The 14,382-nt window shown below is 48.0% G+C and overlaps 1 protein-coding gene across 1 annotated transcript; it reads right to left on the reverse strand.

Moving 5' to 3' along the window:
• Window positions 1-603: 603 nt before the first annotated feature.
• Window positions 604-12,784, reverse strand: LOC144155879 ((Lyso)-N-acylphosphatidylethanolamine lipase-like). Its single transcript, XM_077687576.1, has 4 exons — window positions 12,333-12,784; window positions 10,250-10,519; window positions 5,847-5,961; window positions 604-991 (listed from the first exon to the last, which is right to left on the reverse strand). The coding sequence occupies exons 1-4, from the start codon at window positions 12,658-12,660 to the stop codon at window positions 619-621; spliced, it is 1,086 nt and encodes a 361-aa protein (XP_077543702.1). The 5' UTR covers window positions 12,661-12,784; the 3' UTR covers window positions 604-618.
• Between the last annotated feature and the right edge of the window lie 1,598 nt (window positions 12,785-14,382).

Below are 14,382 nucleotides of genomic sequence, written 5' to 3' on the forward strand. Positions count from 1 at the left end.
TTCCCGTTGCTTCCCATTTTACACGTGTTTGCAGAAGCCTACAACGTGCAACATCTGAACAAATTTCGGGCATGCTTTTACAAATCGGTTCCTCATTGTGATCACCAGCACCAGTACGGCCGAAAGCCCCGTTGAGGGGCGGTATTCTCGTAACTGTCCCTTTTGAAAACGTCCCTTTTGCGTCCCTGTCATCGTGACGTACTTCCGGTTAAGCAGTGGGCCTTTGATTCAACTAGCGTAACTGTTCTTGCAAACGCATTTTAAAGAACGGAAACCGTATCAGAGTACATTTTATGTGTATATTGTTCCGCAGGCGAACCAACAATTAGGCGACGAAAAATCGCCTGCTCCAAATCGTCTGCTCAGAGTAGCCACGGCTCATAGCTCCGCCGTGCTTGCATGGCGTCACATCCGGTTGTTTGCTTTTAGCCAATCAGGGCTCGCCAAAAGGGACACTTTTGAAAGGGACGCAAAAGGGACAAAACGCGAGAATACCGCCCCAGATCGCATGACCTAGCGCATATAGCATAGCACTTGCTTGGTTATTTGTCGACCAGTATTTCAGACTCTGCAATTCTTCAGTCATGTTTTGGCCTTGCAAGGGCATACACATTTTTGCTATTGTTTAAATCCCTCCCTTTTACAGATAATTAAGTGCTGCTCTACATAGCCTCTGCCCATGCGTTCACAATGTTTCGTCGTTCGTGATAAACTATTCATTTGCCTGCTAGTGGCAGCCAAGCAACCACAGGCCAATTTCCCAGCAACAGGCCAAAAACTGGAAACATCCCAAAGGCGACTCACGTGAACTTGGACGAACGACTGCGCTCGGGCTTTGCGGATGTCGAATGCGGGCTTCCGGCCCATGAAGCTGTGTGCGCCATAGATGAAGGTGAGCCCCACTTCCGGCGGAAGCGCCACCAATCTTGTGCCCATGGGGTGCTTTGTCCACGGAAACTTGTGCATCAGCGCCTTCACTGACGCTTCGCCGCTGCAGGCAGGAGATGGACAAGATGAAAGCGTGCCGTCCACAAAAGTTGCGCGCATCAGCTTAAACCCAAACACTCAAGCGCACAGTTGCTTTCGATAGAGCCGACAGTCGATGTGCTGCACCCCTCGAAGTGAATTTCAATGAATGAAAATAGACAGAAGAGAAGAACTTCTTGCTTGGCTAGTTGGTGAATAGTTGCCATGATTTGAAGCGCAACAAAATTGATTGATTGTGGGGTTTAACGCGCCGACGCAACGCAGGCGATGAGGCGCGCCGTAGTGGAGGGCTCCGGATTAATTTTGACCACCTGGGGATCTTTATCGTGCGCCGAAATCTCGTACACACGGGCGTTTTTGCTTTTCGCTTCCATCAGAAAAGCGGCCGCCGCGGCCGGGAATCGAACCCGCGACCTCGTGCTCAGCAGCGCAACGCCTTAGCCACTGAGCCACCGCGGCGGGTGAAGCGCAACAAAAGAAAACACGGACGAAGAACAGAGTAGACGAAACAGGCGCTGTCTCGTCTACTCTATTCTTCGTCCATGTTTGTTTTTTGTTTTTTTGCGCTTCAAATCATGGCAAAATGGACAGATGTGGCATTTCTCGACCATTCCCGGCAGCTTCTTGGCCCGCCCTCACATTACTTTATAATGTGCACGCATGTATTAAGAAAAAAAGCCATTCAGATCGCACTGTATGGAAAAAGAATACAAGGAAAGGTTGCTTAATTTAGCCACCTGTCGGGCCCCGCTTCCCCAACTCCCCAACTGCACGCAGGTTCTTTTTTTTTACCGCAATACTGCCTCCTAAAGAAGGAATTTTCAACAAATATTTGTTGAAAGTTCATTCAAGTGTATCGCGAGCTTGCGTAGCGCCCAGTGACGAGAAGGGATGCGCAGCGGCGGGCGGAGAGTCATGGCGCCGGTGTTGGGTCCGCCGTGGCAGGGAGCGAGCGCGATGCTGGGTATCGGGTGCGGGTTCTTCCCACAACGCGCCTCTTGCCTCTCTGCTTGTGACCCAAAATTAGGATAAGCCGGCAGTAAAAGAAAAAAATTCACAGCATATCCACGGGGTGAATGATGATGAGTGGGCGAAGCTCCTGAGGGGAAATCATCGGTAAAACCGTGACTCTTCAGCGAAAGTTCGCCCACTACATCTGTGTCCGAACGTAACGTCTAGAAAGTCTCGCTTAAACCGCGCGTCGGCACCTTGGGGCTGAGCTCGCCTGATGCGTTTTGCAGACGCCTCACGAGCTCTCACTGCATCGGGGTCTGCCTGCCGATACGCGCGCTTTCTCGCCGCTTCCCGTTCTCTGACGTTTTGGAGATCCTCTTCGCGCCGCAGCCGTGCCGCTTCGCGTACGGCAGGGTCCTCGCGCCGTTGCCGTGACGCTTGGGCCTCTCGTTCTCGAACGCTGGGATCTTGGCGGCGTCGTCGCGCAGCCAGACGACACGCTTCGGCCTCCCGCTCTCGTACGGCAGGATCTTGGCGGCGGCGTCGCGCAGCTTCACGGAGCGCTTCTGCCTCGCGGGCTCGCACATCTGCAGCCTTATCCATCGGGCGACTCCGAGCGCGCGCCAACAGCGAACTGATTTTATTACAACGCTCCCCGCCATCTAGTAAACAATCCAAGAACTAAACTAGAGGTAGCCACGCCATCTAGTAAACAATCCAAGAACTAAACTAGAGGTGGCTACATACATACGTCGAGGATGGACAGACCCACGCCTTAAGGAGCTTCGCCCCTAAAAAAAATTAAACTCTCGGTCAGGGAGCGCATGCCCTGAAACTTGGGTTATTAGGCTACCTCTATCATGCGAGAGCGCGTGCTCGCCAGGGTACCGTTCGTAGTAAAGGCAGCGTCGTAACAAATTGTGCGTTGAGGACTCGTAGAGGCTTTTGGTTTACGAAAGCGCCTTTCTCGTCACCTTGCGGGCAGTTTTGCGAGTGCATGTACGCGTTGCGAATAGCTGCACAGGTCCGGTTTGGAACGTTCACGGCGACCGCGGGACTCCGCGTCCTTGTCCCTTGAGAAACGAGCCTCGGCCATTAAGGACCGGCGTCTGCCACGGCGTTAACCATCCGCGACTGGACAGGGCTGGGGTCGCCGTTTTATAAGGCACGTCGTGCGCCGGTTCGCAAAGGCTTCCCGCGCACCCCCTCGGCGTCCGCGACAATTTGTGAACGCGTGACGGCTCGTATCGTACGCGCTGTCGGCATAAAATGGCTAGAAATCTACACAGCTCTTTCTGGCCCCCATCGCGTTGCCTACTGCCATTCATCAGCTCGGGAAAGCCACTTGTGTGCGACCTGTGATTCCGACAAGGTAGGGCATCATTTACGTTCAGCAGAAGCAAACGAAAAAAATTATTGAAGAGGGAAGTCAGTATGAGCGTCCTCAAGTTTAGGACCACTAACAAAGTCATAGGCGTCGACACTGGGTTTCATCCACCGGACAGACGATTGCGTGGTTTAGGTATGTAGTGGTACTCAACGTCAACAAACATTTTTCCGCCTTGAAAAAACACTTGGGGTCACATTGCTGGACTAGTTGGTTCATACTTCGTCGTAATACAAGCGTGAACCAACAAGGACGTGAAAGAAACAGAATGAGCGCTATCCTGATTCCTGTCTCTTAACGTACTGGTCTGTTTGTGATTTGGGATGTAAAGCTTATTTTAGCTGGGACCACAAAAATGCATAATTAACAGCCGAAGTTGTAGCCACACGTCTTTTTTACTTTGCGTTTTTATTTAACTCTCGCTGCACAGGTGTTACTTGAGCTCATAGTAGTAGTAGTGGAACTTTTTATTGGAAAGAGATGACTTGTGGGGACGATAAAACACTGCAAAAGGAAAATATAAAGCTATCTTTTTTGCAAGAGATAGGTTGCAAAAAATTAGTATGAAACTGTGAGACTTTCTTGCAAACAAAATTCCAAATGAGCATCTATTTACTGAATTACGTCCAATTCCAAGCGCCCATTAGTTTTTACAAATTGGTAACTAAAAGCTAGCAGCAATAATGTGAATGCATTAATACAGCTTTCCCAGGAACGTGCGGTGACAAGCAGTTGATTAACCCCTACTTTACGGACGCCACATGAAACACGGTTTTCGAGTCACTTTTAATATTAACGAAAAAGAAATACAACACGAAACGAGAGCTCGCATCTCGCGGGTCCACACAGGACCAGGGGAAGCCATAATGCTTTCGCATTCAAAGTAAGTCAGCAGACAAGTTCCTCGAAGAATTTTTTTTTTTTTTTTCACTTTTACAAATGTGCAATTTTAGTGCAGAGCGGTTCAGTTCAAATGCTGCTTATGTGAGAAATATATTGGTCACAGTATTCTGTGGTACGAATTTACCGACTCGTGTGAGTCACGGGGAATGTTTTGCAATCATTCTGAAGGAGTGGAGTGCCCTAGCTACCTGGGACGTTCGATGCGGAATGACGAAGCAACGTACAATTTGTGTCAGTTTTCACCGCTTAATACTTGGTCTGCGATTTCGCGAGGAGCGAGACTGCGTGTTTTGTGAGCTGTTGTCAACTGAGACAGTGTTTCATGTGAAAAAAAAAAAAAAAATCCGTAAAGTGCACTTGGTTTCAGACCAATGTGGGCTTGTTTCATTTCTAAGACACCGCAATGTTGAATTACGTTAATTCAGCGTTTTCAGTAATTGACTCCATTCATGGGTTCAAAATGCTATGGGAGGGCTAATTCGAAGCTTCAAGCTTCAAAAAACAAATACTTTGATTAAAAGATTCTTTTGATGATCGGCGTTTTCCGAGCTCGGGTTTGAAGCAGCAATTTGGAATTTATAACCTCTTAGAATAACAGCATACGACTTTTCTAGAAAAAAAAGAATGCATCAGACCCTTATGAAATCATAACTCGCAACAAAGCAAATCAAATCTACGAATCCAATGCTTGCACTGCGTAACGCCACGAATCCGAGCTTTTACGCTTAGTCGTCACCCGGCCATCGGATTTTTTTCATCAGGTGCAGAAAAAAATGCAAGTAGCAATAGGTTGGTAGCCATCTGCTGCCATCCCTTGGGAAGAACAGTGAATAAGAATTGCATGCGTGGAGCAACTGCTTAAGGTTACTGATATCACGGCCGGGATGCAATTACCGCCTTCGATTGCGGCGGCCGAGCTTTCGAGCCTTCGTATGTGGAAGGTACTTAACGGTCTTTAGCTGCTAATTCGGGCCCACTTGGCGACAGGCTTGCAGTGAGCCAGCCCTTAATCTCAGCGGAACACACCCCCCTCAAAGCTTCTGCCAAAGTGTCTAATAATCAGTAGTAGCATGGGATATCCATTTTTTCTTGGGGCGGCCAGGTACGAAAGAAAGAGCGAAGTTAACCACTGAAGCAGAACAGGTGGTGGGAAAGACAGTGAGGCAACTAAAAACAAACTCCCTTCCTGACCGTCTGCTGCACCCACCAAAATCAATCGACACGCACCTAAATGCAACTGACGTCAACGCATGAGCAAAGAGGTAGAAAGCGAAGGCAGATCTAAAACTGCAGAAAGAGCGCGGAGAGCCTAATGAAACTTGGTTATTCCAAGCAGCGACTCCGCTCGCGGAAAAGGGTCGGTGACTGCGCCTTTGTTACGAACATATCTTTTGTAAATTGGTGGTCTGACACGACTTGATGCCATACAAGAGAAAGACCCCTCCAAGGCCCCACGTTTCAGGAGCACGTGGTGGGTACAGTATATACAACGCCCTGAAGGGCGGAAGGCAATCGGCATACGCTCTGGCGATTACGATCAGAGAGTGAGGGCGGGGTGTAGGGGAACGATGGCCTCCGGTTACGGCCGAAACCACCGAGGAAGCCAAAAACGCACCTGGGCCTCCGCACGTTGCAGTGGTAGAAATAACTGACGATCGCCGTTTCGTCGCGGACGATCTTGCGAAACATGTTCGTTTCGTGTGAAAGCACGACCCTGAGAACTGCAGGTCCTGCAAAAGAACAAAAGAAAAAGTAGACTGTAATGAGACGTTTTACTGTGGATAATCCTATAGGTGGTCTAGAGATGATTTGCGAGAAAACGCGAACACCGAAAATAACATTTGGTAACGGGAACTACGACCGCTACCGACGCTAGTTTTAGCAACGAAATTACTGGCAGTGACGTAGTACACGATGCCAGTACGAAGAACAAGTGCACGACTCGTAATTTGATCGTGCAGCATTATTCCCATAATACTACGTGTTGCTGACCTAGTTGCCCTGTAGGGTGGTGCATTCTCTCAATGGAAATGCGGCATGTGGATTTGGCGTGACGAGACCATAAAGCAGATTTGGCATCTGAAGAGTGATGAGCCATGCGAGTTTAGATTAAGTTGCAGTTAAACTTTCGTTTTGTGCCCTCGGCGCTTGTTCCATTTGAATGGAAGGCAAACGTAGAATTCCGAGTGCCCCCAGGATACCGTACTCCCTGTACAGACCTGATGCTCCCGAGTGTACACCAACGTCCTGAAGCACCCGCGCAAGCTCAAGAATTCCGGAAGATTGCCCAATCGCTAACCGCGGATCAACCGCTGCTACAGCACTGCTGCGGAGACTGCCAACCTACACAATAAACATTCTTACACCCTTCTTGGCCGAAAAGGGTGCAAGAATCTTGTCCCATGGCGAACACCTTTAAAATGTGTTTTGGCTAAAAAGGGTGTAAAGACGAAAAAATGGTGTTCGTGTGAACACCCTAAAATAAGGGTGCGGGCAGCGGAGCTATGCGTGACGTTGTGGATGGGCCGAGAGCGCAGCATCCCATACACACACACATTCTGCATGCACAAGTCACACTTGACCACCAAATGAATTGAGCAAGAAAACCAACTGGATGCATGGGGACAGCGAGTACAGACTTAGAAATATACCTGCTCTTCATTCTTTTATAGCAAGCAGGGGAAAGTTCTCCAATACAGCCGGTGGGCTTCTCGCAAAAATAATATATTTTAGCGCTAACTTCGGAATAAGCATATACAAATCAGCATGCGGATTTGCAAAAGCTTTTTAATCGAGAGGTAGTTATGTTCAATAAGTCATAAAATTTTATTAAATACCAGACAAATATTCCCCGCCATCTCACCACCCTTCCAGAAGCGTGTTCAATAATTTAACACCCTTTTACCAAAAGGGTGTAAAGCTACAAATTAGGGTGTTGGAAACTAAGAAAAAGGGTGAAAAAAAGGGTGTAAGAGACCTCCAACTTTAGAGGTATTTCATGCCCGTTTACACGGGTGGACAGAACATTTTCTACAAGCAGAGTATTTTTTGTACCTCACGATGTTTCACACAACATAAATTGGCATACTTTATTACAAGTGAAGCTGTTTAACCATGAACTAGGTTCGGTGGCGTTCGCAAAAAAAAGACAGAAAACGAACTGCGCCCCTGTAAAGGGTGCACCACCGCAGATAACGTATTATACCAGTGAAGCCGGCTTTGTAGCCTGTTCGAGTGTTATCACAGAAGGCGCAAGCGTATACGCACCTCTGACTACACCATTTCAAAGGTACTAGTCTTTTTTTGTATTTTAAAACGCAAAAAGAATTGGCGCAGCTTGCAATGCTGGTGCAAGGCTGGAGAAACAGCATAGGGGGGAAGGGGGGGAGGTCGACCTAGCTTGTTTCCTTCTTGGATCCGCTGTCAGTGTGGGGGGCACACTGGAACAGCCTTGTAAAATCCGGTTAAACTTGGCCTCAACCCTGAGAGCTTATCCTAGCTTAGCAAGAACATCGCAAAGCCTAGAAAACGTAGCAAAACTTAGCGACACCGGAAGAAACTAAGTGGACCCGCAGCTGCGCTGTTCTTTTTTTGCAGCTGAACACTTTTTTCAACACCCTACAGAAAGCCAAGCATGTTGCCGTCGTTCAACACCCTTTTTCCCACACAACTATAGTTTTTTTTAATGTTCAAATTGATATTTCACGTGCCAAAGCTGAACTTGGCGCATGGGACACACCGTATATGGAAACGAGCGATCATTGCAGACGAACAGTCTTTTCTTTTTGCTTATGAATATTTCTTGCGAGTAGAGGAGGGTATGCGGGGATGTCTTGTTCTTTACAGTGCAATTACAAATGTATGCATGACCTTATTCAAAGAACAGCTGAACACCTTTTCCGCACCCTTTTAACACCCTAAGAAAAAGCAAGGGCGTTGAAGTTGATCACCCCCTTTTTTTTCACACAAAAAAGTGTGTAGAGCTAGGAAAAGGGTGTTGAGATTCAAGAAAAAGGGCGTAATGGGCTCCCAACACCCTTTTTCCACTTATGCTACACCCTTTTTGGCCAAAAAGGGTGTAAAAAAGTTTAGTGTATACTGTCGATTTCCCTGCCGGTTCCCTTGTCTGGCTTTGGGTTCCTTTTACAACTGAGAGCCTCTTCAAGAAATTTTCCCGAAGTTTCATGGCCCATAACCCGTCATCAAGGGCACCTGGCCTATAACCTATGGCTCCCTCTCTCGATTTCCGTTGTCACGGCCGCGAGGTTGTCCACGCGCAGCACACCAAGCCCTATAACGATCAACTGGTTTTATTTTGCTCCTAAGTGGTCAGATTATTGCTCGAGGGTGATTGTAATCAAGGAACTTGAATGTCGTGAAAATGTACATAATAAATGCCGAAGACGCTTCACCTAAAGCAGGCCACGCCGAGCGCAACGGCCTGGTCCCTACAGCTGCGCCGAACCCTCTTTTACGTCTGGCCTCCCATCAGTCTCCAAACGATATCAGTACAATGCAATTTATGTATTTGTGTACACACGCGGGCGCGCGGGTTGCTATACGTGGCGGGCAGTTAGTCTATTTGCAAAATAAACAATACAAGGCAGCAGCAGGAAACAGAGCGGCTAGTTTGTTTAAATGGCAAGTGCGTTAGTCCGTAACGACACCACCTCCTCGTCGTATGCTAACCAGCACCCGTATCTGTTCGGAGCATCCTCTTTTCGTGGGTTATACCTGTGGTACACGAGTGTTTAAAAGGTCATTTGAGTCGAATGGCCTTCGAAATTTCAAATGTCATTCGAACTGGAAGGAGTTCCGCCGATCTACACGACAATTCTCAAAGGCAGTTTGAAGTTTCCGCGTTCGCCTGCCATGTTTTGGTGTCCCCACTGCTTCCCTGTTTCGTTCTTGACAAAAATTTTAAAATTAAAATTAAGTTAAAATGTGCGAAAAATAATCATTAGGGATCAAATTGATAACAATCGACAAGCGCGAAAAAACGCACAAACAGCCAGTTTCTTTTTTTTTCTTTTTTCGCACCGCCGGTGTTGAGAGTACTCAGTTACCGTGTAATCGTAGAGCGAGTGGTAGAACAAAAACAAGTGAAAAACGAAGATCGTGCACTTTAAACACCAAGTTCTACTCGTAAATAATTGTTTTGTAATTACGGCATGCAGAAACTGCGCCTGAGAGTACGACCATTCGCGTCTCGGAGGCCTTTGAGAGCCTCAAAGGTCGTTGGTGGTGCTCCTTTGACTCAAATGCAATTTTTCCCAAAGGCCTTTGAAAAACGTCGTGTAGCAGCTCAAAGGTGTCATTTGAGTCAAATGACATTCGACTCAAAGGCTTTCGAAACGGTCGCGTAGCACGGGTATTAGGCGAGGGTCAGATTTTTTTTTTTTTTTGCATTTTAAATACAATCACATTGCCACGCGCTGTCAAAATTTAATTGAACTGCTCTTCAAGCCACCAGCGCACACAAGAGCATGCACCCGTTAAAGGGTGGGACGAAGCGAGGTTGCAAATGCAGAGGACTCCGCCCCTCCCCTTTCCGGTATTGAGGAGGATGGATGAAAACGAGCTGTTACTCGATATTTACCATAAATATCGAAGTTAAATGTACACTCATTTACAGATACATCGAAAATGTCTCTGCTCCTCCTCCTTTTCATTTATTCATTTTTCAAGAGTAAATAATATACTGCCTTTATCTCTTGACCCCTTCTTCGTTACCACATACGTTTTGCTATTTGACAAAATCATTCTAGCATCCATTCACACAAGTTATGCATGTTTACCGGGAAACACATGCCTCAAAACTCGTTATCAAACTTTTTTTCTGTAAGCTTTCTTCGGTTGCGTCTCGATTTACGGGTATAAAGCAACCACTTCTTTCGCCGCTTGGCATGCGTTCAAAAATAAGACGCCTAGTAATAGGTCAATAAAAGTGGCTCCGGCAGCTGATAGGCAGGAGGAGTACAGTGACGGGTGTAGCACTGCATCGACGCCGATACTCACCGAGGATTCCCCCCGCACGAAGTACCGTGCAGATATCGGCGAGCCTGAAGAACTGGATTCCACGCGTGAAGGCGGTCACCAGCCACGGCCACAGCTGGAACGCCTTGTCAGGCACGCGGCTTTCGGAAAAGCCCCACGGATCCTCAAGGATGAGGTGCGCCACGTGCTTGGGGTGCCGCAGCGCGTACGCAGACGCCACGAAGGCGCCGAAGCTGTGCCCGAGCAGCAGGAAACGGTCCAAGCCCAGCTCGCTTCGCCAAGCCTCGAGCGCTGCGTATACCATGCGAAGAGTTGACCGTCTCACGTGAGGAATTAAATGAGAGAATTCGGGGCAAGGAACTGCTTTGGGTAGAGCAGGATAGGAACTATTGGAAGTCTATGAGAGTCGCCTTCGTCCTGATCCCGGGAGACGATGATGCTGGAGTAGCTGTTCGCTGATTAACTTTTCGAAGGTGCCTTTTTCTGGTAATCGAGTCATCGAGTCATAGCTTCAAAGGAGACGGGGACCGGCAAGACCATAACGCCCCTTGAAGGCAGCTGTGTGAGCCATTGAACTTTCCCTTTTTAAAGGGGCAGAAAACCGATTTTTGTGGACTCCATGTCCTCTAGCTCATATGAGATCCACCGTTTTATATAGTGCGGTAGCCACAAGGAATTTCTAAATGAATTGGTGGAAATAATTTTAAGTTGGTACTAAACTTTCTGAAGTCTGAAAGCTGCCGCCATGTAGTGTCTAAAGACGACACTACCGTGCGTATACAGACAACTCAGTCGGGTTCAATGCGTCATTTAAACACCGCACAAAGGAATAGGAAAAACTGAACTACCACACGGCTCAATGTCATGGTTGCCAGCATTCGATTTGTCAACATGCGTAAGGAGACGGCGCCACTAGAGTGCTAGCGCCACTGGAGAAGCGTGAAGCCCAGTCGCAAAATGTAAAATCGAAGTCGGTACGGATGTCACTGTGCCACGTGACCCCGCCATGTGAGAGCGCGCCGGCTCCAACCAAACAAACGTCGGCATGAAGCTACAAGCAAAAAAAAAGTATTGTGGGTTACGTGCATGGTCGCATGCTAGGTCGGTATAGGAGAACAGCGAGGAAGCGGCGTCAACGGAGGTGGGCTTGCTAAGGGTGGTTTGATTGATTGTAGGGTTTTACGCGCCGACTCAACACAGGCGATGAGGCGCGTCGTAGTGGAGGGATCCGGATTAATTTTGACCGCCTGGGGATCTTTAACGTGCGCTGAAATTTCGAACACACGGGCGTTTTTGCTTTTCGCCTACATCAGAAAAACGGCCGCCGCGAGTGGGAAATGAACCCGCGTCCTCGTGCTCAGCAGCACAACGCCCTAGCGCGGCGGGTTTGCGAAGGATGGTTGCATGATGTCATGCCGTCTCCTAATTTCTTTTCCTCCGTGGTTCTAGGGCCCTATCAGGATAAGCGTTTCGGTTTAATGTGTTTCAAGTGGTGCCCTTCTATTTGGGATAGAGAGCGTATACACCCCAAAAATCAGTTGTCTGTCCCTTTAAAGAGATCACGAAGACTTCGTGCGCCTTTGCTTTATTTTTTAAATTTCGCAGCATGCATCTAGTTTCAATTTTGTACGACGGGAAACGTTGCTGAAAGATTAGTATTTAGAGGGTTGTACTAATCCTATGCCGCGAAAGGCGTACCCATAGTAATCCCTCGTTAACTCGAAGTCCTAAAATCCGCTGAAAATTTCGAGATAAGCGGAGTTTCGAGTTAAATGGGGGCAAATACATGGCGCCTGTGGGAGGCATGGCGAAAAAAGTTTCGACTTTACCGATATTGCGAGATATCCAAGTTCAAGTAAACGAGGGTACTGTACTTTGTTCTTTTTTCGGACGGTCAAAGCGACTAGAAATATCAATCCGCCTGGTACTGTCCGGGATCGCACAGAACTACGCTGTGCGAAGGTAGATATCGAGCAGAGTTGAGACAGCAATGGGTGGACGTTAAAATTCGCCTTTATATGCATCGGAACTAATGCGGCGGTGTGTTTTCCTAACGACACAAGCGCCTCGCGATGCACAGCCACGAGTCTGCGCCAGGGCGTACCTTGCGCGAGCTGGTCCTCGACGGTGCACGGGTCAGCGGCGAGCGTGGGCCTCGAGCTCTTGCCGAAGCCAAGCAGGTCGATGGCGTAGACGCGCCGACGTCGAGACAGGGCTTCTAGGTTGAGCACCCACAGCGCCGAGCCGCACAGGTAGCCGTGCACCAGAACCAGCGGCAGCGCGTCCTCACCGGCCGCGTCTGGCTCCAGCTGAACAGTCCACACGCGGCTGCTGCGGGCAGGTTTGTCGCTGATGCGCCCGACGTCCACGTAGTACCCGCTGTACGGCTTCCCCATCGCTGTGGGAGCAACCAACGCATCAAGAACCCACATCTGGCAGCAGATGGGCGTGAAGCACTCTTCTCAAGCTTGACCTGTATTTCCGTTTTCTTAGAGGGACCCTGCAACACGTACCATTGACTAATAGAAATGTATTTTGGGGTAAAGTCTATCGTCATGATTAACCAGCGCAAACTAAACGTTACGAGAGAGGAGTACACAACACGAGCGCTACTAACAACTGAAGTTTTATTGAAAAGAAGGAAAACAAACAGTTGAGCCTGCGCACTAGCCACAGCACACCCTCCACAACACAGATAACTGAACCTCAAGTACTGTTGAGATAAGCAACGCACGAATGCAGGCTGTTAACGGCTATACCCAACTTTACCACCTTAGAGTGGCAAGAAGAGTATTGTCCCAGCAATCTCCTCCCTCAAGAATTATGAAAATCCGTTCACTATCACCGAAACTACGCGCTACACTCTAAGAACTAAAGGAGTCCCACCAATTCCCAAAGGGAATAGAAACCCTTGTCCCATATACGATTCCCTTTTCCAGCATCAGGCAACTCCCTTTTTAGCAGAATAGCCTTACCCTTCACAAGGGAGTCGCAGGCCTCTCGCGGAGAGGGGGTCGAGGTATTCTCACCGGAGTTGCGGGAACCGCGTCCGGCAATTCCCTCACCACGGATCGAATAATTCCTCCAGTCAGGGAGTTATACAATTCTTCACCAGAATCTTGCTATACCTCTGCCACCCCTCAGAATTACCTTATTCCACCAAACAGCATTTTGCAATACTTCACCAGGAAGGGTTAGCGTACTCTTTTCAGAATCATTGTATTCTTTCAACCAGAGTCCCATAATGCCTCCTCAAGGAGGGCTAGCTTACTCTTTGTCAGAACTAATGTATTCCTTTAAAGCAGGATCTATGCACTACCTGCGAGTTGCCGAACTCTACTATTCAGAGGCAGCACGATGTTACCTTTAACAAGACTACACTTTAGCATCCACAACAGCATTAGTGTCAGCCCTCTTTACTTCATGCTTACAAACTGAAATACAGTAAAATTACTTCACAAGTAAACATGGCAAGGCGTCTTTACAAAAAAAGCTGTCGTTTGTGCTTAGCCGAAAAAAAAAAAAGACAAATCGTTTTCACACTGCATTTTATGCTTTATTTTGACATCCTCACACACGTCGCTCCACCTGTATTGCAGTTGCTGCTTTTATGACCGAAAACATTTGCTCTGTCGGTGGTAGGCCGAGCATCATCTAAAAAAGCAGACAGGTCCGCTTTGTCTTTGGGGCATACTGGATGTTGAAGGTCCAGTAGACCACCAAAAGCAAAGCGAACCCGTCCACTATGTCCATAGCCGTCAGCTGGAGCTCTTCGAAGTGCACGGTCACGGCTCCAGATTTCTCCGCAGTTTGGCCCGAGAACAAGATCCTGGGGTAAAGGGAAGTCTCCTGGCTCCTGCATAAAAAGCACACAAATGCAAGTACCAGAAGAAACACAAGTAACAGTATTTTGCTCTTCCTTCCTCAGTGGACAAACCACTGTACAAAGCGATTCTCAGGAAAACGAATCGCTAGTTAGTAGTCTATACACTTAAAGCTAACAATTTAGTGACTACGCTAACGATTCATCAATGTAACATTCACAATTGTCTACTGATGAGGCAAAATGCTCCCTTTAGCAAATTTGAATTGCTGTGATGGTGATTGGTGAGCCTGATTCACAAGTACTACACTGGATTTCACTTACTCAACAT

Source organism: Haemaphysalis longicornis, unplaced genomic scaffold (genome assembly GCF_048455015.1).
Source record: "Haemaphysalis longicornis isolate Haplotype H1 unplaced genomic scaffold, Haemaphysalis longicornis Haplotype H1 scaffold_1, whole genome shotgun sequence".
In the NCBI taxonomy this organism is placed as follows: domain Eukaryota; kingdom Metazoa; phylum Arthropoda; class Arachnida; order Ixodida; family Ixodidae; genus Haemaphysalis; species Haemaphysalis longicornis.

What these genes read in the sequence shown, in the direction of transcription:
- LOC144155879 (XM_077687576.1), bottom strand. Translation starts at nt 12,660, where the DNA reads ATGTGGGTTCTTGATGCGTTGGTTGCTCCCACAGCGATGGGGAAGCCG. An exon ending in CGAGGACCAGCTCGCGCAAG is followed by an intron (nt 10,520 to 12,332) that starts GTACGCCCTGGC and finishes TGGTATACGCAG; the next exon opens with CGCTCGAGGCTTGGCGAAGC. An exon ending in TGCAACGTGCGGAGGCCCAG is followed by an intron (nt 992 to 5,846) that starts GTGCGTTTTTGG and finishes TCCTGCCTGCAG; the next exon opens with CGGCGAAGCGTCAGTGAAGG.